General features: G+C 50.9%; 1 protein-coding gene across 22 annotated transcripts in view; it reads left to right on the top strand.

The window, feature by feature from the left end:
- MEGF11 (multiple EGF like domains 11) overlaps window positions 1-26,673 on the top strand; it is a 370,645-nt gene that overhangs the window by 101,392 nt on the left and 242,580 nt on the right. For all 22 annotated transcript variants that reach the window (XR_010151758.1, XR_010151757.1, XR_010151756.1 and 19 more), the window contains exon 2: window positions 24,213-24,318. Coding sequence is in view for 17 of the 22 variants with exons in the window: in XM_063795186.1 (XP_063651256.1) it covers window positions 24,221-24,318 (98 nt within the window). In the remaining 5 variants the exon portion in view is untranslated. The remainder of the gene's footprint in view (window positions 1-24,212; window positions 24,319-26,673) is intronic.

Raw genomic sequence — 26,673 nt, 5'->3', positions numbered from 1 at the left:
TACAGAGAGAAGCATGGTCACACCCCCACTGGGCCAAGGGGTGGAGGTTTCAGGGGACAAACCCTGTCCTACCCACAGGACCCCTGGCAAGGCCTTTCAGATATCAGGGGTCAGATATCAAGGGTCAGCCCATGCTTCTGGATAAGCGAGTTGCAGAATAATTTCTGTTTATCTGCCTAGAAGGTGATGCTGAGAGGTGACTTACACCGCAAAGTCCCGAATCAGTGAGAGGAAGGGTGAGGAGGAGGGGGGAGTCTGGGATCCATGCCCAGTTCCTTCATGAGCTGCTCATACCCTTTATCTTTGTCTCTGAAAACCAGGGACCCTCTTTCTTGCCCTTCCTACCCTCTGAGGGCACTAGGGATGCATTGAGGGAAAGGTGAGACTTGAGACCAAGGTGGGTTCATATTCATAAGTGGGGATACCGAGACACTACCTCTCCATCCCTGGTGACAGGCCCATGTTTCCTGGAGAAGCTGGCAGTGCCCATGAGGGGCTGAGAGCTGGAAGAGCAGGTGGGCAAGGTGGTGCTAGAGCTCCTGGAATGAAAACCCAGGAAGTAGGAGGAGAGGCGCCGAGGCTGGGGCCTTGGAACCTGGAGCTGGGCAGGTGGGAGGGGTGAAGGGCGGTGCTGCTGCATCTGCCTGCACACCCTGCCCCCCGCCCCATGGCAGGCCATTGTGCCACTCAATGCCTATGATTGCTTTCAGGCTGGGAGCCAGGCACTGATGAAGAGCATCTGGGCAGCAGCGGGGTGGGGAGGCAGCCAGCCCTGCTCCCCTTCTTATCCTACCCTCCCAGGGTCAGCGGTCTGTCTTGCTGTGAATGGAGCTGGGAGCTTGTTTCTGGCTCCCAGGAAGAAGGGGGAAGTGGGTCTGGGGCTCCCTGGGGATGACCCTCCCACAGCTACTGGGAGCTCTTGTCTGCTGGAAACAAGAGTCAACCAGAGCTAATGACCTGTTCTTCCTGGGAGAAGTCTTTGCTCTAGGAAGCAGGAAGGGAAACTGAGGACTCCTTAGAAGATCAGGAGGCTGGGATTTCTCCTATCATTTCAGAATCTAGGGATATCAGCCTGGAAGGAGATGTAGGGATTGTCTGGTGTGGTGAGCTTCCTTGACAGATTAAGAAACCCAGGCCCAGAGATGGGGAGGGATCTGTCCGTGACTGGTGGCAGAGTGGAACTTGGAGCCAGTGTCCCAACCCCACACTCAGGGTTCTCTCCCTCATCCCCACCTTCCCTTGGGTGCACTGTCTAAATTCCCCCCGAGGTGGCTCAGCCCCACGTGGCTCAGGGAGAAGGCAGGGATCGTTTGTGGGTGCCAAGGAAGAAGGTTGTGTTGGTCCTCTCTTTGCTCTGTCCTCCCTTCTGGTCTAGGGAGGAGCCTGAGGGGCAGGAGACATTTCTGGGGACTTTGGTCAGGGCTTTGTGGCTTCCCGCATGCAGCCTGTGTTTTAGGGTTAGGGTTAGGGGGTGTCTCAGCTGGTCAGGACACTCCTCTCCTACTCAGGGAATTCCAAGTAGGTCAAAGGTGGGAGGTGGGACACTCCTGAAATATTCTGAATGCATTTAGAGGCAAAAAGGGGACCTCCCCAGCCCTTGTCCCTTGACATTCCTTCCTTGCCCCTTGAATCCTTCTCACCTTCTAGAGAGCTCAGCAGGGTGATCCTGGTGGCAAGGGGATGGGATGATTGTCTGACACCTGAGTTTTCACCCTTAGTCACTGACAAGGGGTGTGGCCTTGGAAAATTCTTTTCTCTCTCTCTCTCTCTCTCTCAAGACAGGGCATTGCTGTATTGCCCAGGCTGGAGTGCAGTGGTGTGATCTTTCCTCTCTTTAGACCTCAATTTCCCCATTTGAAAAAAGAGGTGGTTGGACTAGATAATGATTCAAAGACTGTTGTTGCCCTCATATGCTAAAATTCTAACAGATTCCCAGGTGAACCCCTTCCTTTCTTCCTTCCTTCCTTCCACTAATAAGTCTTTCTAACATGCCTACTATGTGTAAGACACCCTTTCCTTAAGGGATAGGCCTGCTTGCCCATGGACAGGGAGGGTGGGCTTACTGCAGTTAATGTCATCACAATTGGGGGAAAAAGCCCCCCTCCCAGGCCCTGCGACTCCTCAAAGAATATTAATTATTCTCCAAGGAAGTCTTCATTCTGAGTAGTTCCCTTTCTCTGGTAATTAATATTACATGTCATTAACAGTCAGGGAACATTGTATGATCAAAGACAGCATAATTCCTAGCAAGATTCTGAGGAATAGCACAATATTTGTTAATTGCGTTATTGATTCTTATGGTCTGGAATGCCCTAATTATTCCTGATCCCAACTGGACCCCACCATGCCCGCCAGGCTGGCTTTGAACTGCCGTTCTCCCCTGGGTGGCCTGGCTCCCTGCTCGGGGGCTGGTGGGACCACAGCTTTCAAAGGGATCAGAGAAGCTTTGTCTCCCCAGAGCCACATGAAAGGGGGAGCCGGCTGGGATGTGGGGGCTGCTTCTCCCAGGCTCCCGCCACAGCTCTGACTCAGTCAAGGAGTGAAATGTAGCATCTCGCTTTAATTAGCCAGATGCTGTTAACGGACAGCTCGAGGGGTCCAGCAGGCACTGCTTCCAGGGAGCAATGGGATGGGCGTTCTTCTAGGCCCAAGGCCACTTGCTGCTTCTGAAGAGCCCAGTGCTGAGTGATGCTCCAGTGAGGTCCGGTGGGGCTGGGAAGCCCTGGTGTGGCCATCATCAGGAGTGTCTCAGGTGAACCTCCCCACTGGGCTCTAAAACTGCTAAGTGGATGGTGTATTTCTATCAGTGGCATAATTACTAAATGATGCTTGTTTCTTAATCGGCTGTATTTATGAGTGGGCCAGGCTCCCTCCCTCTTTTTGTTGAATCCTGCAATTAACCTTTGTAACTGCATGACAGTCAGCTTCTCACTCAGTATGTTTTGTCTGAACCCCAGTGGGTTGTATTCTGCGTGATGCTGATGGAGATGGGGGAAGAGTGAGGTCTGTCCAGCTCAGAGCTCAGGAAGGTAACTGCTGGGGAGGTGGAGGGGGGTGTGAGAGTGGAAAAATAGGCTGAAGAGATCCATGGACACCACCACCAATAGTAGTTAGAAACACCTCTTCCCCAGGCTAGGCTGATTACCTACATTCATTCATTCAGTTCTCATAAGAACCCCTTGAAGTAGGTTCTGTTAACATTCCCACTTTGCAGGTGGAAACCAAGGGTTGGAGAGATCAAGTGATGGTCAAGGCCACAAGGAAGGCAGAATCAGAAACCAAGCCCATCTAGACTGTCTGGGGTTATGACCCGCCATGCCACAGAGGACTTTTCCTCTAGGTGGCTTTTGGAACGTATCTGGAGAGTTTATGATTCTTCCAGTAGAGGCTCCCTGTCACTAGATCTCCAGGGCGCCTGGGCCTGTGGCCGTGGTTGTGCAGGAAAGGAAGATGAGGGGCCAGAAAGGATCATTGAGTGGGAGCCAGGGGCAAAGGGCGAGCAGGAGGCTGGAGGTGCTCCTGCCGGGCGCAGACCCTTGACTCCATTCCGTCCTGGGTGTCTGCCCTGCCTCCTCTTGTCTGGTCTTTTCAGCATCTCCTTACAGCTCTGGAGACTGAGGCCCCAAATGGTGAGGTGGTTGGCTTGTCAAAAGTCCTCTTACTATTCAATGGCAGAGCCATGTCCAGGAATCAGCCATTTGGGGGACCCTAGGGGAGTGAAGTGGCGGGACAGACGGTTCCTGCCTTAAGCAGCCTCTGCTCTAACAGGAACATCAGACCTCAGAACTCCAGTGGGAAGAGAAGATGACCAGGGACCCCGCACCAGACCTACCCACTCCCTCTCCACCCTCAACCCTGTGCTTGTCAACAGCTGGGCCAGGACAGATGTGGAGAGACTGCCCAGGCTGATAGAGAGGGGGCACTGGCTGGGCAGGCGAGAGGTGGGCAAGGACACAGTGACCAAAGAGCCTGTGCAACCCAATTGCTACTCAGCCTCTGAGGTGGATGTGGGGTTGGCTGGAGTGTCAGGACATTTGACCACAGAGGGACCTGGGGCCCCAGGCCCACTGTGGCAGCCTCCTGTCGTTCTTCCTGCCCCAGCCCCATCCTGTCTGATCCCTCTTTCTTCATCTCAGCCAGTGGGAGAGTGCTGACTTTTCTTTCTCCTAACTGCTTTTGATATTCTGGGGCCATTGCCAAAGGAGCCTGGGAAGGGGCACTGGCCAGAGAACAGGGCAGATAAGACCTGAAGGTCTCTGCATAAATAATGTCACCTAAGTGGGATTGTCTCAAGCTCATTTTTCAGTTCAATCTTTTAAATGCTTTTTTTTTTTCCTAGTTTGCCTCTCTCCTTTCTTTTCCCTACATCACATCATTACCCCCTGCCCACTCAGGGAGTCCCTGCCAACATTTTGTCATGTATCCTTTGTATCATATAACTAAGAGCCATATACAGACACACACATGCATGCATGTACACATTTATAGGCAATTATTGGCTTCGTAAATACAGGACTGTACTAGATGGCTTCGGCCTTTTCCCCCTCTCCGGTACCTCCTGGCAGTCCCTCCAAGTCAGCCAATATTGCTCCCATGCATTCTTCCTAATGGCTCCAAATCGTCCATGGTGTGAATGTCCATCATTAAAACATTATTCCCCTATTAATGAGCATTCACATTTTTCCACTTAAAAATTATTTTTAATCAGAAAAGGACCTTTTGAAAACACAACTCTGGCCAGATTGGTCCCTTGCTTAAAACCTTTTAATGGCTGCCCATTTATCTCAGAACAGTTCTGGCTCACAAGGTGTGTTGTGTTCTGGGGCTGAGCCCCCCTCCAGCTCAGAAGGCACCACCTGCTTCCTCAAACTCTGTTCCAGCTAGAAAGAGCCACTTCTGCTGCCTCGGTGCACCTGCTCTTTCTCACCTCCAGGCCTTGGCACCCACTCTGCCCAGAGCACTGTTGCCCTACCTGGTTAGCACATCTGCCTCCTTCAGGTCTCAGCATGTGTGCCCCTTCCTCTGGCCAGTGTTCCCTCCCAGCAACCATGGCAATGGCCTTGAAGTCTAGGTCTCCAAAGGGAGGAGACCAAACCACAGGGTCTGTGGTTTCCTGGTAATGTTATTCTCTTTCCTGTTAGAATATGACTTGACATGTTACATGTGCAGGGCCTTGCCTGACGCCTGGCACTTAGTAGGTACTTCTGTCTTGAGTGAATGACTGGATGAAGGGCATGGCTTTACTCCCTGGGAGGAGGCTGGCAAGGGCCCTGGGCTGCGCAACCATGTAAGGTGCCATCTGGGGAGGGGTCATGAGTCAGAATTTAGGAGGAGGGACTAGGGTGGGAGCCAGATTGATATGGACTGGGCTTCTGTGGGAGGTGGTGGTTTAGTGACAACAACAGTTAGACTGGGGCTTTGGAGCATGTGACATGCCTGAGGCTCACTTTTGGGTGTCAGTGGCAGCAGAAGAGACTCAGGAGACAATCCAGGGACCTAGCGGCTACAATTGGGCTACCGTTTATCCCCAATTCCCAGTGAGGAATGGTGTCCATATTATGCCTGCCTTGGAGAGAAGGGCTTCAGGAGTGGGACTGAGTGAGCAAGTGGGGGCATTATGGGAACCTGTAGGAAGCAGTAAGGTAAAACAAAGGCAGAGGAGATGGGCAAAGAGCAGGCACAAGGGTGAGGCAATAAGACGCCCCCCTGAGAAGGTGCCTACCTTCACCAACAATGCAGACAACGCAGGACCCAGGCGGAGGACCCCGTTTTGTCCCTCTGCCCCCACTGCCTTCCAGCTACTCGGCGTGTGCCTCCGTGGACTGATGCCAGCGCACAGGCCGCTGTCCACAGTGAGATCGGGACAGAATTGAGAGAGAGTCCTTAGACACTTCATGACAACTTGACACGGATCCAACATCCAAGCCTGGGCTCAGCGGGGTCCCCACACTGATCAGGATAGAGGCCTCTGTGGGAGGTGTCGGCGTGCGTGGTGAGTCACACGTGGCAGAGCCACGGGAAGGCATGCACCAATCCGTGTCTTATTGGGAATGAAAAACAACTCGTTCCAGATGATGAGGCCATCCCATCCAAACGGTGGCCTTTGGTTTATCTCCATCTCTCCTGGGAACTTCAGTTAGACATCTGTAGGAATTAAAAGTTGTAGTCTGCTGACACTGTTGTCTAGAAGAAATGTAGACTCTTCCTGTGAGGTCTCGGGAGAGAGAGTCCCTTGCAGCCGGGAGAGGGGAGGCAAACCATGGCATCTAGAACAGCCTTCCCGCTGGAGGTGAATGAGGATAATTCCCTGAACATGTATCATTTAGTATACATTTCAAAGCACTTTCACTTGTGTTATCTTTTTGATCTTTACAACCACCCTAGAGGTAGATCAGAGCAGGAATTATCGCCCTCACTTTGTAGAACGGGCAGTGAAGGATCAGAGAAGTTAAGTCAATTTCCCAAAATCACCCAGCAAATTAAAAACCCAAAAAGGATATGACACAACACCCAGGGGCTTTTCTGGGTGGCTATGAAGTGAGGTTTAAGGAAACTGAAGGAAGCAGCAGTGTAAAGAGTAGCTTCTGTTTACTGTGCGCCCAACGGTAATAGCAGCTACATTTGGTGAGTTTTTACGTTTACTGTGCGCCCAACGGTAATAGCAGCTACATTTGGTGAGTTTTTACAATGTTCCAGATACCGTGTGTAATTATCTCATTTAATTTTCACAATGGGTACAATTGCTATCTCCATTTGCAGGTGAGGAAACAGATCCCCCGCAGGATTAAGTCATTTGTCCGGAGTCACTCAGCTAGTAATTAGCAGAGCTGGTTTGTGGTTCAGACCAGCTCTGACTCCAGCACATTTCCTTAACCACAACACGGAGCCAGATGCCTCCCTCACATGGTCCTGCCAGGGACCCAGCAAAGTGTGTGTGCTCATCCCCATCTCCGTTATTTGAGCCTTGCCTTTCTGGCACATATTGTAGCCTCTCACAGCCACAAGCTTCGGCCCAGCCCCCTACCCTTCTAGATGTGCAGGTGTGAGGCTGGGGATGGCACCCAGGTCCTAGTCTATGCACCTTCCCTCTCTCTCCCTGTAGTAAGAACTCCAAAGCCAAATGCATCCAGTTCAGCACCTGGCTATAGCTAATTATTAATGTCCGAGCTGCTGGCAGCTCCTCGTTATGTCATGTATCACAGAAGATTTATGGCCACTTTGTAAGTGGCTTTGAAATGAGACAAAACCCAATATTGAATTTTTTTTTTTACCTCCTTTTCCCTTTGGGTTTTAGGGCATATGATATCAGCTTCCTCCCCATTAGCATATTTCTAATGAGTGCTTATTAAGGTGAATTTCATTGCAGCTCACAGAGTTATCATTAGAAGAGGGAGAGGGACAGAGAACAGACACTCTCAGATGTGGAGACCTCGAGGCTCTGGGGCTTGGGCCTGCTCTCAGCTCAGGCCTCTGCTAAGTGAGTTCTGCTCTCCTATCCTTGCAGGAGGGTCTGGCTGCTTTTCACTGTGGGACTGGAGAGAAGGACTTGGGCAGGTATTCTACAGCAGGGCTGTCCGGGAATTCTGGATCGGCGCCTGCTCTGCCATCACTCCTCTTTGAGCCTCATTCCCCTAATCTGTATAATGGGGCTTACAGTGGATAAGCTCTATGGGGAGAAACAGTGTCTACTTCATTCACTGTTGTATCTTCAGTGCCTGGCATATCAGAGGCACTCAGTACATAATGGCTGAGGAGATAGATAGGGAGAGAGAAGGATGAACAGGGTTGTCTCTACAAATAGGATCTGCCATGGATGCTACGGCACCTGCCTGCAGAGGTGCAGGTAAAGGTTTGTTCATTGACAGTCTATGGTTGGGCTCAGGTGGTGGTGGTTGGTGCCCAGGGCACTTGTACCAGCCCCGGGGTGGCTGGGGGAGCTATGAACCTCTCTGCCCTGTGCCTGTTGCTGTATAGCTGCTAAGGGGAGGGGTCAGTGGGCATTCCTGTTAGAGTGATGTTGCCTTTCCCTTTCACCCAGGCCTAGCTGGCCTTTTGGATGTAACAGGCAACTTCACTAATGGCTTAGAGGACCTATATTTCTGCCACCCACTGACACTGTGATGGGTTGGGGGACACTTGTGATTCCAGGGAAGAACTAGGATATTGGCAGGAAGGGGGTACCCATGCTGGGTACCTGTGCTGTGGGGTGGGAAGGGAGAAAGAGACGAAGAAAGAACAAGGTCATCCCCTTGGTGGGCTTTCCTGTTGATGCCCTTGCTCTCAGGGAGCTCCTGGTGGGTGGTTCTCCATCTTGGCTGCTCATTGGAATCACCTGGGGGAGCTTTTAGACAACACCGATGCCCAAGCTCCACCCACACCTAGTTGACCCCTCCCACCTCGTTGGCTGGGAATGAGGTCACAGCATTGAGAGTTGAAAAATGTTCCTCAGGCCATTCTAATGCGCAGCCAGGGTGGGCATAGTGGCTTAGTGTCCGTGTGTGCTGGGAGCAGGAACGAGATGTTCCCTCCAGAAGGAGTGTCTCCCCCTCCCTATATCCCCACCTGGAGCCTCTGCCCTGAGCTCTCTGATGGGGGAGCTTTGATTTCTGCCTTTGTAGCTCCTCCTGGACAGAGGAGGACCCGGAGGAAAGGCTGAGGTGCCTCTTGCCCCCTCTGTCCCCTCCTGGTCCCCACTCTGCCACTGAAACTCCCTACCCTCCTGAGTCCCACCTCGGGGTCCTCATCTGTAACAGGCTCTTCTGGGATCAAAGGACACGGTGAATGAGGGTGTGCTTTGTTAAAAGCTCACTAGAAGGTAAGGAGTGGTCTCTGCCGAAGTCCCCTGCGTCCTGGGGAGACAGGGCTGGTGAAAACAGTTTCTGAGGGCCCAGGAAAGCAGGTGGAGAGAACAGAATAGCATCAGGCTGTGACTTCCCAGCAGAGGTCCCTGGAGAGAAGAAAGTCAACTTCCGGAAGCTTTCCTGAGGCACCTTGCTCTGCCTCTGTCGTTAGTTGCCTCCTCTGTGCACATCTTTGTAGGAGGAAAGTAAATACCTGTAAGAAAGCCTGAAGGAGGTGCCAGGGAGAGAGCCTGGCCAGCTGCTGGGCAGCCAGCCCTTCTGTCTGCACCCGAGAAGCACCCCACGGGACAGGGGCTTGGTGAATGGGCTGGACATGGAGTAGACTGAGGGGCTGGTGGATTCCGGGGCCTAATCCAGCATGCTCCAAGGGGAATCTCATCCGCTGTCCGCAGGCTGCCTCGGCCTGGCCTAGCCCCCACCGGAGGTGCTGCTCAGGGCCTCCTTTCCCTTTCTTGGGAGCGTGGTGGAGTGGGCTGAGTGCTGGATTTGGGGTTAGCTCTGCTAAGATCACCTGTGTGACCTTGGGCAAGTCTCTTCCCACCACCACCGTCTTCAGTTCCCTCTCGCAAATGCAGGAACTTGTTCACTGATTCATTGATCCAATCATAGATTAGTTATCGAATGTTTATTGATATCCGCACTGTGGCAGGTGCTGAGAGCACTAGGACGCACCCCTCCCTGCTCATGTCTGCTCTTGCTTGGAATCACCGTAGAACTTTCCAGAGCTGCAAGAGACCTGAACTAGGATCCTGATTTGGCTTTCAAACTGCAGGACTGTCAGTCAACCTCCTTTTATAAATGGGGAAGCTAAGGCCTAGAGAAGCTGTTAAGGTTCTTCTGTTAGTCCCGTGGCTGGTGGGTGCTGCTGGAAAACTCAAACTCAGGCCTTCAGGCCCATGTCCTCTTCTCAAGCGAGACCACCTGCTTGAGAAGTGATTCTAGCTCCTCCTCATCAAAGAACAGCCCAGAGAGGTGCAGTGACTCATTTGGGGTCACACAGCTGATTATTGGCACACCTGGGGCAAGAGACCCACTTCTGTGCTTTTTTGTCCCTGGCCTGTTTCTCCTGGCCCTTGGCTGGGGGCTCAGCTCAGGCCGTCCTCAGACTCAGACAGTCTCATCAGCAGATGCTGTCCCCTCACAGGGCCTCCCTGTGGCAGCTGCGCCAGGCTGGCGGTCATGCCGGCTCACTCACTCTTCCCACACTTACTCACTGAGACATATATATGCACAGCTCTACCATTTGGCTTTAGTGATTGCTCCACAGTGGGTGAAATTGGCTTGAAATAAATGTCTCCTCTGCCTTCCTCCCTCGGGGTGATTTTATCCTCATCTCCACTTTGTGGAATGGTCCAGAGTCTGGCGGGCACCTGTTCTGTCTAGATATGTCCTTTTTGATGCAAAGATGTTGCCACGGCTACTGCTGTTTCTTGAGAGCCGTGCAGAAGTGGTAGCAGAATTCCACAACTTGCTGTCCCTTCCCAGTTCCCATCGCGGGGGCTCCATGAGCAAAGCCTAAAATTAAGGAGGTCTAGGAGTGCTCTCACTTTTTAAGCTGTTAGAGTATTTTCTGGATGGAGCCCAGAATAGGATGGGGCATTGCTTATACCTGGGGTACAAACCACTGTTTTGCCTTGCTGGGGAACTGGCCTGTTGTGTAATAAACTCCACATCCTCTAAGGTAGGGGAGGCGCAGGGGGATCATGTGCTTAATTCTTGATCCGCAAGCTCACCTTTCCTATTCAGATCTCTTGCCAGTTATTGCCGCTGATCCCCCCACCGACCCAACACACACAATGCTTGCCCTAAGGGTGGGGAGTGAGGAGTAGGGCTTATCCTCTTTTGAGGCCTATCCCCAGTCTCTCCCTAGATTCCTCAAAGCACAGCTGAGGCACAATCGGCTCATTTAAAGATGATGTTAGGCCAAGGGATGACAGGAGGGAAATACACACGGGATATTGTGACCTAACATGGTTCAGGAGGTCTGGCATCCTCATCTGCAGCCCATCTCCTGAGGTCAGAGCCAAAGGGACCTTCAGGGCCACCTAGTTCCTTCTCAGCCAGGTTCAGGAGAGAATCCTGCCCTCATGCCCTAATGTGACCACTGCATGTAGCAGATTGACTTTTCTCTTGTGCATCTAGGATGTACCATCCTTGGGAGAACTGAGAAAATTGTCCATTAATCCTCTTCTGGGTGCTGTGGTTCAGGTGGGAGAAACCCTGGCTGACAGAGGCTTCCTCTCAGCTAACAGAGGACAATGAAGCACCAAGCAGGCAGGCTCCTACCCAAGGTCACACAGCCAGCCCAAGCTTGTCTTCTGAGTTCCAAGCCAGTCATCTTCTCTTTTCTCACAATAGCATTAACATCCTCCCCTCCGCTGCTCCAATCTCGTGAGCATGGAGGAAGCTCTGATCCAAAGAGATGAGCCTATCCCTGTCTCTCTCTCTCTCTCTCTCTCTCTCTCTCACACACACACACACACACACACCCCTGAGTCTGTAGGACGGAGACATCCCAGAAGCTTGGCATTGGACAAGCCGGTAGTCCTGAATTTGTGTCTAGGTCATCCACGTGAGCCTGCATTTCACCACCCGCAAGAGGAGATCATAATGCCTACTTGATGGAGTCACTGGAAGGACTGAAACTGGCCATGTACCAAGGCTGGCACCTGGCACAGTACAAGGTCTTGGGAACCATCCATTTTTCCTTTGCCCTGGTGCTCAGTAAGGTGCACAGTGGCTGATGAGTGAACAGCACACTCAGTGTTCAACCGAGTCTACGTCTAGGTTCTAATCCAACAGGGAATATTCACAGAGTATTCTTAGTAAGGGCTCGCAAGTCCCCGAATATGGCATTAGTACCCAATACCCGGCTGAGCTCAGACTTCCAGGCCCGCTTCCTGCCAGCTGTGCACACCCAGGCCCACAGATGCCTGCTCTCCCAAGCCTGCCAGGCTGGCCTCCCACCGGCCTCACTCCCCACCCCTATTCCTTTTTCTTTCTCCTCTTTCCCTCTTTGCACAGCCAAACATACCTGTGTCAGAGACCTCCCATGGCTTAGCAAGCTTCTGGCTTGCCTCCCGTTCTTCCTACCCTATTGAGTCCCTGTATGTATTACAGCAAATTTAGAAATTTGTGGGCACACCACAGAATTAGAACATTGGGGAAGCATGGTTTGGACTTGGTGCAAGCGTCCTGCCTTCTACATAGGGTGATTCGGTGTATTGAGGGTTAGTACCTCATGGGCCCAGGCCTGCCTGGGGAGGGAACAGAAAGCAACTGAGAGAAGCTGGAGTCAGGCGGGAAACCTGCCCCTGCCTCCATTTTGCCTCCAGGAATAAGGAATGGGTGGTTCACATTTCTGAATTTCCTACTGAGTTGGAAGGTATGCAGAAAAAACCTTTCTGTAGTTTCAACACCTGTTACCAAAACGCTTTTGCAATTGTGCCCTTTTCCTTTCCTGCCCAGGGAAGTGGAGTATGATGAATAGGATCAAATTTCTCTGGATTTATCAGGATTTTGTGTGACTTCAGGATCATTGTTCCTAAAGGCCTGTCCTTGTTCAGGAGTGGGTATGAAGGGAGGGAAATTAAGCTGAATAAGTTATCAGAAGCTAGCCCTAAAAGCTGCTTTTCAGGAGAGGGGAAGAAAAAACCGCACTGGCTTTGGTTGAAATGCGCCGGTGAGGACTGAGCCTGACTGGCACCGGGGAGTGTGATCGGCTGTTTTGGCCACCTTTCAATTAACTGAAGGCTCCAGTTAATTGGGGTTTGGCTACATTTTCTCTTGACACTGGTGCTCAGGGTGGCCTGTGCCCTGCTGGGCCTGACTTAGTGACATGGCTCAAGTCCCCCTGACTTCCTCCTCATAACCTGCCTTGCCTCTCTGAAGCCTAAATGCCTTGGTCGGCATTCTTCCACGGAACCCTCAGAAGAAACTACGCTGACATGTTAAGCTTTTTAATTTAGCACACACACTGCGTATATGCCCCCAGACAAAACAGAATTGATTGATAATTCTCTTAATGGAAGCACAGGCTTCAGTTGCTCCAGAAATAGATCGTTAGCTCGGCCACCTTTTGTAATTTTCTCCCTCCCATTTTTTTTTTTTTTTTTACCCCACTGTGGTCTAAAAATATGATGTTTCATTTCATCCTTCTTTCATAATCCACTAAATGCCAGGGCATTTCTTTTCAGACCTTTAATTTATAGCATGTTTGTTCAGTTTCACTTCATTAATTAATGCTCTTCCCAGGCTCCCATGACAGAGTCTTTGTGTAATGCTCTCTTACAGTAAGCAGGTGCTTTTATCCTTAATGAACAATTTCCTGGAAAACACTGAAATAAACAACGACTAATCAGGCCAGGCACACAGTGACTCTGGGACTTCTGTACCATTTTCCAAATTAAACCTGGGGAGATGAGGGACAGATTTTGATCGGCCACAGTACTGTTTTTTAGTGGGTCTTTCCTTTGGGAGGGCATATAGCGTGCTCAAGTTCTGGAAGGTGGGTGAGCTTCTTGCTCCTCCAGGAAATTAGAGTTCAGAGGAATTGTTTGATTGCAAATGCATGTGGCTGTGAGATGGTTGTCAGACACAGCCTAGGCCAGAAATGCAGCCAAATTGGCCTCTGGTCCAGACTTGGAATCATCACTAGCTTAGACTGCAAGTCAGCAGGGCCTGGGCTGGGCCAAATTGCAAACTTACTGAAATTCACCTTCAGTTCCTTTCTTCCCTTCTGGCAGACTTGCCCTACCCCCGGGAGGCAGTCCTTATCAGGCCCAGGACCCTAATATACTCATTCCCCCTGTGCACCCCCAGTAGTATCTGTACTGCATCCCATACGCCCCATCAGAGAGGACAATGCCAAACCCAGCCATGCTGATATTTTCCCTGGGGCTATGCTGTTCACAGGCCCTTCTCATAACCTGTGTCTCTTTGGCATCTCAACCTTGGGAGTCAGGTTTATTACTAACCCCATTTTGCAGAAGAGGAAGCTGGGAGCCCGGGAGGTTAAATGACCATCCTCAGGCCATGCAGTTGGTAAGAGGCAGAGCTGGGATTAGGACTCAGAAACCTCCTGAGATTCCAGGGCTCCCTGTGCTTGCTGTTCCAGGGAGGAGCAGAGCCAGTGTGAGAGCAGAGGAGGGAGGTGAAGTGCCGGCCGTGACCCGACCGGGCTGCAAGCCAGAAGTTATCAGTGTCATGGACAAAGAGCCTCAATAAATTGCTTTAAAAATCTGAATACCTGACTCATTTATTATTCTGAATACAGCTGACAAAATCGTGCTTTATCCATCTATTTTTCTGTGTCGTGAGATCATTTTGGGTCTTTGAAACGGCATAATGTTTTTCATCATAGCATGAGTATACCATCACAGCGTGGACACATGCCACACCATTGTGATAGCAGTCTCGCCGCAGCCAGATGGCTTCAAGGGCTGGCTGGGAGGCTCCCCTAAGTGGCCTGTGTCCCTAGGGGTAGCAGGTTTAGGGCTCAAGTCCTCTGTGAACCCCTGCTCTTTGGGAAAATGTGCCCCAAGGAGCAGAGGGGGAGAATCTGGGCCTGGAGGAGGGTAAGCTGTGGAGGAGTTGCCTGTAGGGCCCTCCCTTTTTTGTTTTCAAAATGAAGGTGGCTTTATTGTGGTTAAAAAATTTTTTAAAGATGGGATCTTGCCATCTCACGCAGGTTGGATCTCACCCAGTGACACAATCATAGCTCACTGTAGCCTCAAACTCCGAGGCTTAAAACATCCTCTTGCCTCAGCCTCTTGAGTAGCTGGGACTGCAGGCATGCATCACCGTGCCTGGCTGGTTTTTGAAATCTGAAAATTGAGACCTGCTCATACTGAAAATATATAGAGAAGAAAGTAAGTTGGTTAGGCAGAGTGGCTCATGCCTGTAATCCCAGCACTTTGGGAGGCTGAGGCTGGAGGATCACTTGAGTCCAGGAGTTCCAGACCAGTCTGGGCAACAGTGAGACCTCGTCTCTAAGAGAAAAAAAAAAGCCAGGTGTCGTAGTGTGAGCCTGTGGTCCCAGCTACTAGGAAGGCAGAGGTGGGAGGCTCTCTTAAGCCCAGGGAGGTCAAAGCTGCAGTGAGCTGTGACCGTGCCACCGCACTCCAGCCTGGATGACAGAGATGCTGTCTCAAAAAAAAAAAAAAAGAAAGAAAGTCACCCAAAATATCATCATCCAGACATCTTTGTTAATGTTTTTGACATACTCCGAGCATCTTCCTGTCCTTCCTCCCTCACTGTTGGCACACGCACACCGCATGCCCGTGCACACACAGTTTATATAAATGTGATCATAATGTTCATGCTGCTTTGTAACCTGCGTTTTTCACATAATAAGACTTTAGGGTCATCTTCCCATGTCGGTGAATTTACACATAATAATCTTAAAATATCTTTGCTTTTCTGACTATAGTGATGATAATGCTCTTTGTAAGAAATACTAATGTAACAAAAATGTTTGACTTAGAAAGCACAAATCTTCCATCCCTTCCCCAAAAGATGACCAATATTATTAATGCTCTGGTGTATGGGCTTCCATACTTTTCCACATCAATATTTTTAATGATTGCATAATAGTTTGTTATATAGACATGGTGGAATTTATTTAGCAAAGGCCCCATTCATGGGCATTTAGGTTGCTTCAGTGCTGTGGCAAGCATCTCTCTTTCTCTCTTTTTTTTTGGAGACAGAGTCTGGCTGTCACCCAGGCTGGAGAGGATGCTCACGTCTCACTGCAGCCTCAACCTCCTGGGCTCAAGTGATCCTCCCACCTCAACCTCCCTAGTAGCTAGGACTACATGCATAGACCACCATGCCTGGCTATTTTTTTTTCCCGTATTGTTTGTAGAGACGGGATCTCATTATGTTGCACAGGCTGGTCTCGAACTCCTAACCTCAAGTGATCTGCCTGCCTTGGCCTCCCAAAGTGCTGGGATTACAGGCCTGAGCCACTGTGCCTGGCTCAAATATCTCTTTATCAAGAGAGAATGCAACAAACGTTCTTGAACCTGTCTTTGGCCCCGGCCAGTTTTTAAACATGAAATTGCAGAAACGGAATGCTGGGTTAAAGATATATGTTAAAACATGTTTATCTATATTGACAACCTTTTTTAGAACATGTGTAGGGCACTTCAAACTTTGAGACAATTGGTTTCTGGCTTCAGAATCCCCTGGCCTAGGTCGGTCGGGAAGGTTCTCTAAGGAAACCTGGAGAGGCTACCCTTGTCTGATGCCCATGTCTGTGGGCTGACAGCCAGGCTCTTCTGTTTATCTCCAGACTCAGGGGGTCTATTGACTGGGGAGACGTGGTCCCTGAGGTGTGGCGGGAGAGATCCTGTCCTAGTGTGGGCTCTTGGCTGGAATGGAGCACACGAAAGAGACCCATCTTCAAAGGGTGCCGAAGATTGGACAGAGAGGCGGGAAGCAACTAAGGATCCCAACCATGACAACAATACTGATCTCCGCGTTTCACCACTGGGCTGCAGTTTTCAGGGCACCACCTGCATTACCTGTTTAATCCTCACAAGAAACTGTTGTTCTCTCACCCTTCCTATTTGTAAAAGAGGAAAAGGAAGCTCAGGGCAGTTAAATGAGTTTTCCAGGATCAAAGACTAGAATCCAATTCTGCTGCCTCCTCTGCATTATCTCCCTGCAGCTGGGAGATGGCGCAAACCTGAAGTGCAGGGGTGAGGAGGGAGGAGAAGATGAGGAGGGGAAGGGCAGGGAAGGGCGATACTTCATAGGTAAGCTTACAGAGTTGGAAGGGCCCAAGAGATGATGTAGTCTGACTCCAGCCCTGTGCACCAGCAGAGTGAAACTCAGAGAGGTTAAGCAAACTTTCCTGGGTCACACAGCAAGGTAGTGACTTAGGAGGCAGAGGGGAACTGGTACTGACTTTGAATTCAATAGGAAAGACCCAAGGGCAGGGGAAGTATGGCTCTCTGAGCCCCGACAGGATGGAGTTGGGAGACTGGATGAGCTTGTGAAAGGTTCTCACCCTTCAGAGGCAGCCCTGATCAAGAGTGGATCCAGAGGCATCTAGAATGGAGATGGGCCAGACTCAACACACAGGGGATCTGCTGGGACATTAGCATCAATCCCTGCAAAGGCCTCTGATTTCCCATCACACTGGCCCGAGGCTTCCTGCAGGGAGAGGCCTCTTCCTGCAGGGAGGGGCCTCGGTGCTTTGAATTAAGCCACATCCTGGGTCTACTACCCTCTCCTAGCCATTCCCACCTCCCCTCAAGCAAGTGTTCAGGGGCTTGGGGCAGGGCCCCGCCTGAGTCTTCTCTGTGTCACAGTGACTGATGAGCATTCAATAATGTTTGCTGAGGGGATGGATGAAAGATGAGATCTGCCTTGATAATTGTACAGTTAAGACTGATCCAGGGGTCTCCCAAAACATACAGCCATGCCTAGATTCTCCAGCAGAGTATTTTTCTGTCATTGTCTGTTTTTTTCTTCCAGTTCCTTAGAAATTCTAAAAGTACAGAGTTAGAAGAGTCTTTGAGGTGAATGATGTGGATGGGAAGGAAACTAATATTTCATTGGGTACCATCTATGTGCCAGACCTTGGGCCAACCACGTTACCTGCATTCTCATTTACTATCTTAACAGCCCTTGAAGTTGGTCTTCCCTAATGTGCAAGACATGAAACACTGAGCCCTGGAGCAGGTAAATGACTCTACTGGGTTATACAGCCAGGAAGGCAAGGGTAGGTTTCGAACCCAAGTCAGGTGGACTCCACCATTCCCTTCACATGAAGACTGCAACCAAGTTTTCGTGTGTCTTTGGGCAAGTCACCTCCCTTTCAGGGAACAGTTTCCCCTCCTAGAGGATGAGGTGTTGGACTCTTTCTGCTCCCAGGTTTGTCTCGGTGCCAGTTCTGACACCATGTGGCTTGCTGTCCAGCCCATCATCCTCACAGCTCAGCTCCCGTGAGAGGCTTGGCCTTCCAGGGATTCTCGAGGGCTCCCTCCCTCAGCGCCCTCCTCCCCCCTGGGCCCCTGTAGCTGCACCTTGTTGTTTAAGGAATGTTTTCTTTAAGGGGGCAGGAATGGGGACAAATCCCCATGGAGCTGAAGGGCCCTGGGAGGCTGACTTGTCTTCAGAGGTTTTGTGGATGTCACCATGATTTAATGCAGGGCATGAGGGACACCTACAGTTATGAGAACTCCATAGCCCTGGGAGGAGGTGGGAGAGGGTGGCTGAGAAGGCCAGGAGTGGGCAGATTGCGGGTGGGGAGGGGCCAGGCAGGCGTCCGGGTTGGTCAGGCCAGCTGAATGTGTCCTGATTTGCAAAGAAATGGAAAGATGGAGATAATTGCTTTGTGAGAAATGGAATGGCCTAAGAACATAGATAAGTTTTCTCCTTTCATCTTCGAGGGGCTGGAGGCTGGGGGTGCAGATGCTGCCTGCTTGGGAGTTGGGGCGGGCAGGAGGCGGTTTGAGGGCCCAGAATTCAGAGGCTGTGCCTGTTGTGGGAGGGAGGCTGGTGCTTTATTAGTTTGGCGGTTTCTACTGCTGTGATCCAGGGTAGGCTGTGATTTCTCTCTAGGCCTGACTGATGTCAGGGCCACTTGCTCTCTGCTGGGCTTGAGAGTGCAGGGGACAGGACAGTCTCTTGACCCTGATTAATGGTGGCTGCAACCCTCATGGTACCATTTTCAGGATTTGCAGCCCGAGGCTTCCCAGGCAAGGAGAAAGCAGAATTTATCAGGGTGGTGGAGCAGGGACTTGGAGGGGGACATTTAACTTGTCTCAGGAGGTGACTCCAATCCCCGCTGATTTATCCCAGGGGGCAGGCACCTGGCAGAAACTCCACATTGGCGCTGAGAATTTTTGCTGTGCTCCTGCAGTCAGGAAATCACTCTTTAGGAGATTAAGAGCTGTGGATTTATTTTTAAAACTTTTTTTTTTTTTTTTTAAGTACAGGAAGATTAGAAAGCATTCAACATAAACCCAACCCCTGGTGGGATTGCTGCAGGGCAGGAGGCTTCATCAAGGCAAAGGACGAAGCTTCTTAATTATGAGGGCTGATCCAACTCCTCTTTTCATCTCGCACTAATCAGGCCCTAGCAAGGCCAGTAAATAGAGAGGGCTGGGGACTGGGAGCCAGCTGAGAGAGCCAGGGCAGAGGAAGGGGAAGGCCACTAGACGGGGCGATAACCTTGGCATTTGCCCCATTGTGTGCAAACTTGGCTTTTTGTTTTATTCAGAAAAAAGTAGAGAAGTGTGTGTGTATCTTCTATAATTAGAAGATAGAAAGCTCTCTCTCCACCCACATGCCGGGAGAAATGTGAGGCGTTTGCTTTATCAGCTCCAGTTTGGGGTTTGCTTCTGCTGCTTCCCAGACCTGAAAGCGCCTTTTCATGAGGCGTCTGGAACACCCAGTCCCCAACTGCAGCTTGAGCTACTGCCTGTGCTTCAATGCCTGCCTTGTACTGGTGTGGGGAGCAGACATGCGCTGGTGCTGATGGGGTGGTCCAGGCAGGAGTCTTTGAATTGCTCTCAGGATGTCCTGGGTGCCCACTGTACAGTATCTGATGCCACCAGATTGGTGTCTCTGCAAATGCAATGTTAACACAACATGGAATGCCTTGTGCAGTGTGACCTGCTGTTGGGATGGGTCTTTGGTGTCCTCTCTCGGGCCAGACACAAGCAATGTGGCTGATCCTGAGGCTTGGGATGGTTGAGAGGTTGGGGTGGAGGTTGGCTGCAGAGTCAGTAATCAGTTGACAAAGATGTCTTGAGCTGCTGTATGTGCAGGCAATGCTCTTGGGGCTGGGGACATAGCTGTGAACACAAGAGATGGAAACCCCTGCCCTCATGAAGTATATGTTCTAGTGGCATGGTACAAGGGGAAGGAAATAATCCTTAGGTCCTAGGGTCCAGAAGGAAGAGCCAAGGCCATATCTAAGTGGTAAATATAGGAGGGGAGAAATTTCCAAAGTGGTAACACCTGTTCAGCAATATAGGCACGGTACATGGCACCTGTGTTGTCCCTCCCCAGAGTTCAAGACAGACATTACTAATCAATCCTGGCATGCTTTCCCACTCAGCCCCTCTTCCTCAGCACAGCATTCTAAACAGCCACTATAATAGATCCCCATTGTTGTGGAAGTGGAAACTTCCCTGGGCCCACAAAATAGTGTCTGACTGCTGCCACTCCTGCCGCCAGTGCAAATATGTTGAGAAGCAAAGGATCACGGGAAGATGGACTGGGATTGACAGAGAGCAGGCTGCAGGCACGTGGGCCAGGCTCCAGGCTCCAGCGTCCAAGATTTAGGCACAGTCAGGAGGATGAAGCCAGTGGTGGAAGTGAAGCAGGTGGGGTAGGATTTTTGCTCAGATGGACCTTAAGGCTGTAACAGCTGATCCCAGGGCAGAGGCCATCTGTGTGTCTGCCTTCTGCCCCAATTTATGCATCTTGGATAATGTGAGCAACTAATGTCTGGCCAGGTGTGTGCTGCCACCAGAGAGAGAGAGACTGGCCTCCACAGGTGCTGGTGCTAGTGATGGCAGGGTCCTAGGCAGAGGCAGGGGCCTCCAGAGGATGCTGCCATCTCTAAGATCTGCTCAGCCAGCAAAGCCAATCCAGGCCGGAGCAGAAGCCCTGGACAGGAGGAGGGATCCTTTGCTATGATGCCAGTGTCCCTTAAGCAACCTGGCGGCATTTTCCTTTAACACCAGGTGCCAGGCATAAGAGGCCCTTGAGTGTTAGAATAGACAAGTGCATGCAGACTCTCAGGACACAGCTTGACATGCACCAGGCCTTTCTTCAGACTTGGTGTTGAGGGTGGGGAGCAGAGTTTCCTAAGCCGCTATCATCAGGAACACTGCTCTTAGAGCTGTGTCACTGGGAAGAGTTCCATGGGAAATATTGGGTGAAACAAAAAGTCAAATGGTCTCTTTATTTTGGGTCTTCTCAGAGTCTAAGCTATGCTAAAATGCTTAGACTGAATATTTAGGATGAGGACATAGCGAGCAGCATTTCCTGAGCTTATTCACCCTTGGATACCTTTGTCTGAGAGATTTCTATCAATGTCTCATGGGACTAGCATTCCACAGAACCCAGCTGTAGAGAATGCCCTCCAGAAGTGCCCATGCTGCCCACCACTGTACTGCAGTGCAAGCTCTCCACTGTCTGGTTCCTCCAAAGTTCCTGCACATTCCTGCCTCCACACACTGCTTGGGCTGGACCTGACCCAGAAATGCCCTTTCTCTAGCCTCCACCTTTGCATACGCCATCCAGTCCAAGTCCCACCCACTCCACAAAGGCTTTCATAGCTCCGCCACTGGGACTTAATCACTTGCTGCTTTGAGCGTCCTCAAGTGCACTGCAGCTGATGGCATCTTATTTCTTTGTGTCCTCCACAGCACGGCCCAGGCCCGGGCAGGTGGTGCACCAAGAGTGCTCAGTTTGGGCCATGGCCCGTGGGTGGCCATATGGGCTGACAACACCCTGTCTGCAGGTGTGAGAGGTACGCCTCCTGGGCACTTTCTCTTCCCTTTATCCGCCCTGCCCAGTCCATCAGGGTTTGTAAAGCAGCCATGGTGCCCGATAAGGAAAGAAAATTTTCCACCTCTGCAACTTCCTCTGCTCCCTAATATGTAGAGAGCTGAACCAGAGGGAAGAGAACCAGCAGATCTATTTACATGGACTCTTCCCCTGAAGTGAAACCAGGGGCATTTTCTTATTTAATTATTAATGCCCTAAATCAGATGGTGCCCAATATGTTAACCTCTGTCACTCCAAATGGAGTCGGCCTAATAATCACTGCAGCACGATTGATTTTCCCTCAGTCATCTCATAAGCATATGTCTTTGGGATCTGTCCTCAGAGAGATCCTGGGAAAGTCCCATTAAAGTTAATGGGGATGAGTTGCCCCCATGTGGTGATGGCTTCTTTCTTCACTGCGCCTGAGTGAAGTATCGGAGACAAGGAGAATTTCCTTCCTTCCTTCCTTCCTTCCTTCCTTCCTTCCTTCCTTCCTTCCTTCCTTCCTTCCTCCCTCTTTCTTTCTTTTTCTTTCCTTCTTCCCCTCTCCCTTCCTTTCCTTTCCTTTTCCTTCCTTCCTTCCTTTCTCTTTCTTTCTTTTCTTTTTTTCCTTTTCTTCTTTCTTTCCTTTCCTTTCCCTCTCTCTCTTTCTTTTCATGAGGGTTTTAAAATCTCACAAATTACAGCAATGATCCAAGTTACCTCTCTCTCCCATCACATGGGTCAAAAGGGACCAGAGGAACAATCTTCTCCTGTCCAGGTGGCCTCATCTTTTGATACTCTTGGTGTAATAAGTTTGAAGATGCTGTCAGGAGGTTCTCTCGGGAGAATGCTGGAGATTATAGGAGTGGCCCAAGTAATGAGTCAGGGCCACAGAGAGAATCAAGACAAGGCAAGACATCCCCTACAGCTGGCATTCAGACTCCATGCCTTCTGGAACTCTGTGTCCCATTGTTTATTTCTTTATTTGATGCCTGATTAGCCCAAACCCCACTTGGAAGAAGATGCTTGTTCCACTTTTGAATCTCCGCATAGCTCAATGCCATGTCCCGGCCAGGCTCTTTCTCCGCTCTAGGTTGAATCTCCCAGAGGAGAATGGATTGAAATGATCGCTGAGCTCCTCTGCAGCCCTGGCATTGCACAGACTCCAGTTTGTGTGGAGCCTTCTGAGGTGCTCATTGGGTCTCTGGGGATGGAGGAGTGGGCTGGGGGGATTGGGTGGGGAGCTCTGAGCAGCTGTGCTTTGCATACTCCTGGACTCTGCACATTGAGCAGAAACACCAGAATCGCTCCCCTCTTTCTGATTTTCAGAATGCATTCATTTGAAATCTGGCTAAATCTGCATTTTAGTCAGATGATTTCCAGATCTCAAACAGAAACACCTCATTAATCATTAATTTAGACCCCCACGGTTATACAGAATTGGTGACAATTTGTTTATCTTTGAAGGAGCTGCTGAGAAAGAGTTTAACAAGGAAATTATTGTGGAGCGAAGGAGAGTGTTTAACCTTTCAGAAGAAAGGCACTCCATTTAGCTTCCCTGAGGGTACAAATGGGGGTGTGTGCAAAATACATGCCAGCTTTTATCTGTTCTCCTAAGTAGGTTGAGCGCTTCCTCATCTGCGAACCCAGGGCCAGCGGGATAGATCCCTAACCATTTCAAGCCTGTGACCCCTTTCCAATGTCAAAATATTTTCTATGACACCCCCACCCCCAGTTATTAGAAGTTGTAATTTTTAGTGTTGCTGATTAAGAAGAAAAGCTACTCTGAATTCAGTAAAGCTTTTAAATAAATCGTGATAGCATCCATGTACACATGAAAAATAGTTCTGTCTTTCTGAGTCGCAGCGTTCATTCAGCCTACAGATGATGTTTGGGTGCGTATGATTTCCAGCTCCTCTGCACCCCTCAAGGTCAGCGACCCACCAGGTTGCAACCCTTGGACTGGAAGTTCTCTGAGGCAGGAGGACCACAGAGTCCTGGAGTGCCAGGACAGGAAGGAACCTCAGGAGGCACTTCAGCCACTCCCACTGGAAAGGTTGTCTGCCCTCTGTGAGGACCCCCTTGTTGGGGACCCCAATTTAGTGAAGCAAGGGATTTGGCATCCCACGTAGGCACATACCTGCCATAGGCTGTCACTTCAGGGGCCTGGATCAAAGCCTGCAAATTGATTCCTTACGGTCCCTTACCAGGTGGTCTAGGCCTGGCATCCCTCAGTGGGAATGGCATGTGATGACTGCATCACTCTGGGCAGAAGTAGCTGATACCCCATAGGAGACAGAAGAAGCAAGATCCAGTCTTCCATGGCTTGTGGGCCCAGAGCTCAGGGTTTTCTTGGCTCATTTCCCCCCAGGTCCACACCAGACATCTTTTTTCTCTTTCTCCTTGGCAGGAGGGAGTAGGGAAAGGAAGTAGATGGGCAAAGAATGTCAATGATGAGGGATAAGGGAATGGGGAGGGCATTCCCTTTAAAGCAGTCCAGATCTGGGGTCCCTGGGTCCAAGGATGGGCCCGGGGGCCTGAGGACACCCTGCAATTATAGCCGATTTCGCACTTGTGGGCATTTTCCTGGAGAGAACATCTATACCTTTCACTGGATTCTCAGAGCAGTCCCTGAGTCAAAAAACATTCAGAACCCCTGGCCTAGAATTTGGACTTTTTCCTGACTCAGGCTTCCCACTCTCCTGTTACTCAGAACCAGTGAACTGTTACAGTGTTAGTCAAAGCCTGCAATGTGAAATATCAAATGCTCATTACCCACGACGATGGGAAACTAAGTAGTTGCCAGGAACATGGTCTGATCACAGACGCAGCCTCCTTTGTTCTCCTGTGCAGGGCCCGGGATGGTGCTCTCCCTGACGGGGCTCATTGCCTTCTCCTTCCTGCAAGCCACCCTTGCCCTGAACCCCGAGGACCCCAACGTGTGCAGCCACTGGGAGAGGTAAGGTGTGGGCCTCAGATGGCCAGGCACTCTCTGGGGGATCGCCCTGGGCATGGCAGTAGGGGACAGAGGCAGTCAGGAGATCCAGGAGCTGCCCTCTAAGGGTCTGCAGCCTGGCTGGGGAGATGGCCCAGATGCTGAGAGACAGGACAGAGATGTGTAGATTCTGTCCGGAAGGTCAGGGTGGAGGCAACTCACATTAACTTCAGTTACGATGCACTGTCCTACCCCTCCCTGCACTAGCACTTCCCAGCCATTGCACAGATGAGAAAGTAGAGACCCAGAGGGGCTCAGTCCCTGTCCACAGCCAGATGGGGTGCAGTAAGTAGGGGGATGCGGACTTTGGTCCCAGGTGGCATGCTCTCTGATGCTGTGATGCCTTTCCTGGTCTCCCAGGACTGGCAGCCACATGGCAGCTTGGATGTGTGGCCCCAGCAGCCTGCCCTGAGGAGGACGGGTGAGGGGGTCCTACTACTTCCAGTCTGGTGGGGGCAGGGTGTTGCCGGGGAAGGGTGGCCAAAGCTGCAGCGGAAGAGCGGGCTGCATTCCAGCTGCGGCACTAGGTCCTGGGGGAATGGGCCGGGTCCCTGCAGACGGCCTGACTTTGAAGCACAAGGTTAAAGTATTGATTTTGGTGAGCAGAAAGACAGTGACCAGAGACGCAATCAGGAAAAAACCGAATTAAACCCCGGAATTGATTGGCCATGCTGACCAGGATGACTTTGCCACTTACATGTTAATAAATCAAATGAATAAAATTAAGATGAGGGCCCTATGGGAGAAGTGAATGGTAGAAGAAGAAAGGCGGGGGACTCGGAGCGGGGGTCCGTGCTTCATGCCCATGAGGGTGGATAGCGCAGCCCTAGGGCAGGGAAAGGCACTTCAGCCAGGCGGGACCTGGCTCTGGGGTAGCCTGGACACTTGTGGGTCAGGAAGGATCAGCTGGGAGGCAGAGGGACAGTGCCTGCACTTGTGTGATCCCTGGAGACCAGATCCTGTGTGTGGTGTCCCAACAAAGTTGAGGATGGAGCAAAAGGCAGTACTGTGGTGTGTCCCTTTTTGGTGAAGTGGGAAGAAAACAAGATCCGTGATGAGAAGACCTCAGTTCATTCCAATCTGGATTTTTCCACCTCTAAGCTGTGTGACTCTGGGGAAGTCTCTGAACGGCTCTGAGCCTACTTCCACCTCTGTAAAGTGGGGAGAATCATTATCCTTGCCTCACAGGCTCATTGGAGGATCAAGGGCAGCCGTTTCACAAAAGTGCTTTGAGGGCCATAAGCGTCAGTTACTGTCTTTTCTTGTTGACAACTGTGGCTTTCCAGGAACTGGTTATCATGGACCTTAGTGCACATCAGACTCACGGGAGATGCATACGAAAAAGTCTCCTGGGGCCTATCCCGGAGATGCTGATTCAATATTGCATTTTTCATAAGCTTTCTACGTGATTCTGAGGTTACTCAGGCCCCTTGCCCGTTCTGGCTTTGGTGAATTTAAACCTTTATTTCCCAGTGGGTCAGAGAGGTATCGGGAAGAGCCCCGTGTTATTCTGTGGGTTTTGGACTCCAGCCTCAGAGGACCCCTTTCATCCCTCTGGTCCTGTTAAGACACAGCTGCTTCCTGCTACTGTCTCTGCTGCCTCACAGCCCCTTGAGTGCCTCCTTTGCAGCTGCTCACCTCTGCCTGCCCTAGTGGCTCTATCCGGAGTCCCTCTCTTCCAGGGAGCGTCCCCCACTGGGAGGGCCCTCTCTGACTTCTCTCTCTGTCTGAGCCCCATTTGTACTCACTAATTTTGTACACCTGCCCAACATGAATACATTTGGAATGTGAAAATATTCTGAACTGAGCTGAACTGAGCTGGCATTTCAGGCTTCTTAGGCTATCAGCCAAGGTTACAGCCTGGATGGGAAGACAAGGAGTGAAACCTAACAGCTGGAATGAGGTCTGGGGACTCTCTGGGCTTCTCCGGCCCCAAGGGGGAAGGCTTGTGGGCGATGCCTGGTGACACCAGGTGCTTTCTTCTTCTCAGTCTTTCCAGCTGAGCTCCATTGTTAAGTTATATGTGGATGGATCTAGCCTGTGTTGTTCCAGAAACACACCCCGGTCCCTGGAGACCGCTTAGGGAGAATTTCTCAGCTGGATTAGTGCTTCTGGCGGCTCCTCATTAATTATGCCCCTCCACCATAAAACCCAGTGTAAAGACCTCTCCCGGCTAGTAAAGCCTGGCTCTCCAAGATTAATCTGGCCCCTCATTAGCATGTTGGCAAATGAGCAGTGTTAAGCCACCCAGCCATGAAACCAGGGGTACACACTTCGGGTCAGAGAACTTGGAGTTGGTACGAGGCCTGGTTGCCAGAC

The sequence above is a fragment of the Pan troglodytes genome, chromosome 16 (assembly GCF_028858775.2).
Source record: "Pan troglodytes isolate AG18354 chromosome 16, NHGRI_mPanTro3-v2.0_pri, whole genome shotgun sequence".
Classification (NCBI taxonomy): domain Eukaryota; kingdom Metazoa; phylum Chordata; class Mammalia; order Primates; family Hominidae; genus Pan; species Pan troglodytes.
This window is presented reverse-complemented; position numbering and strand designations above follow the sequence as displayed.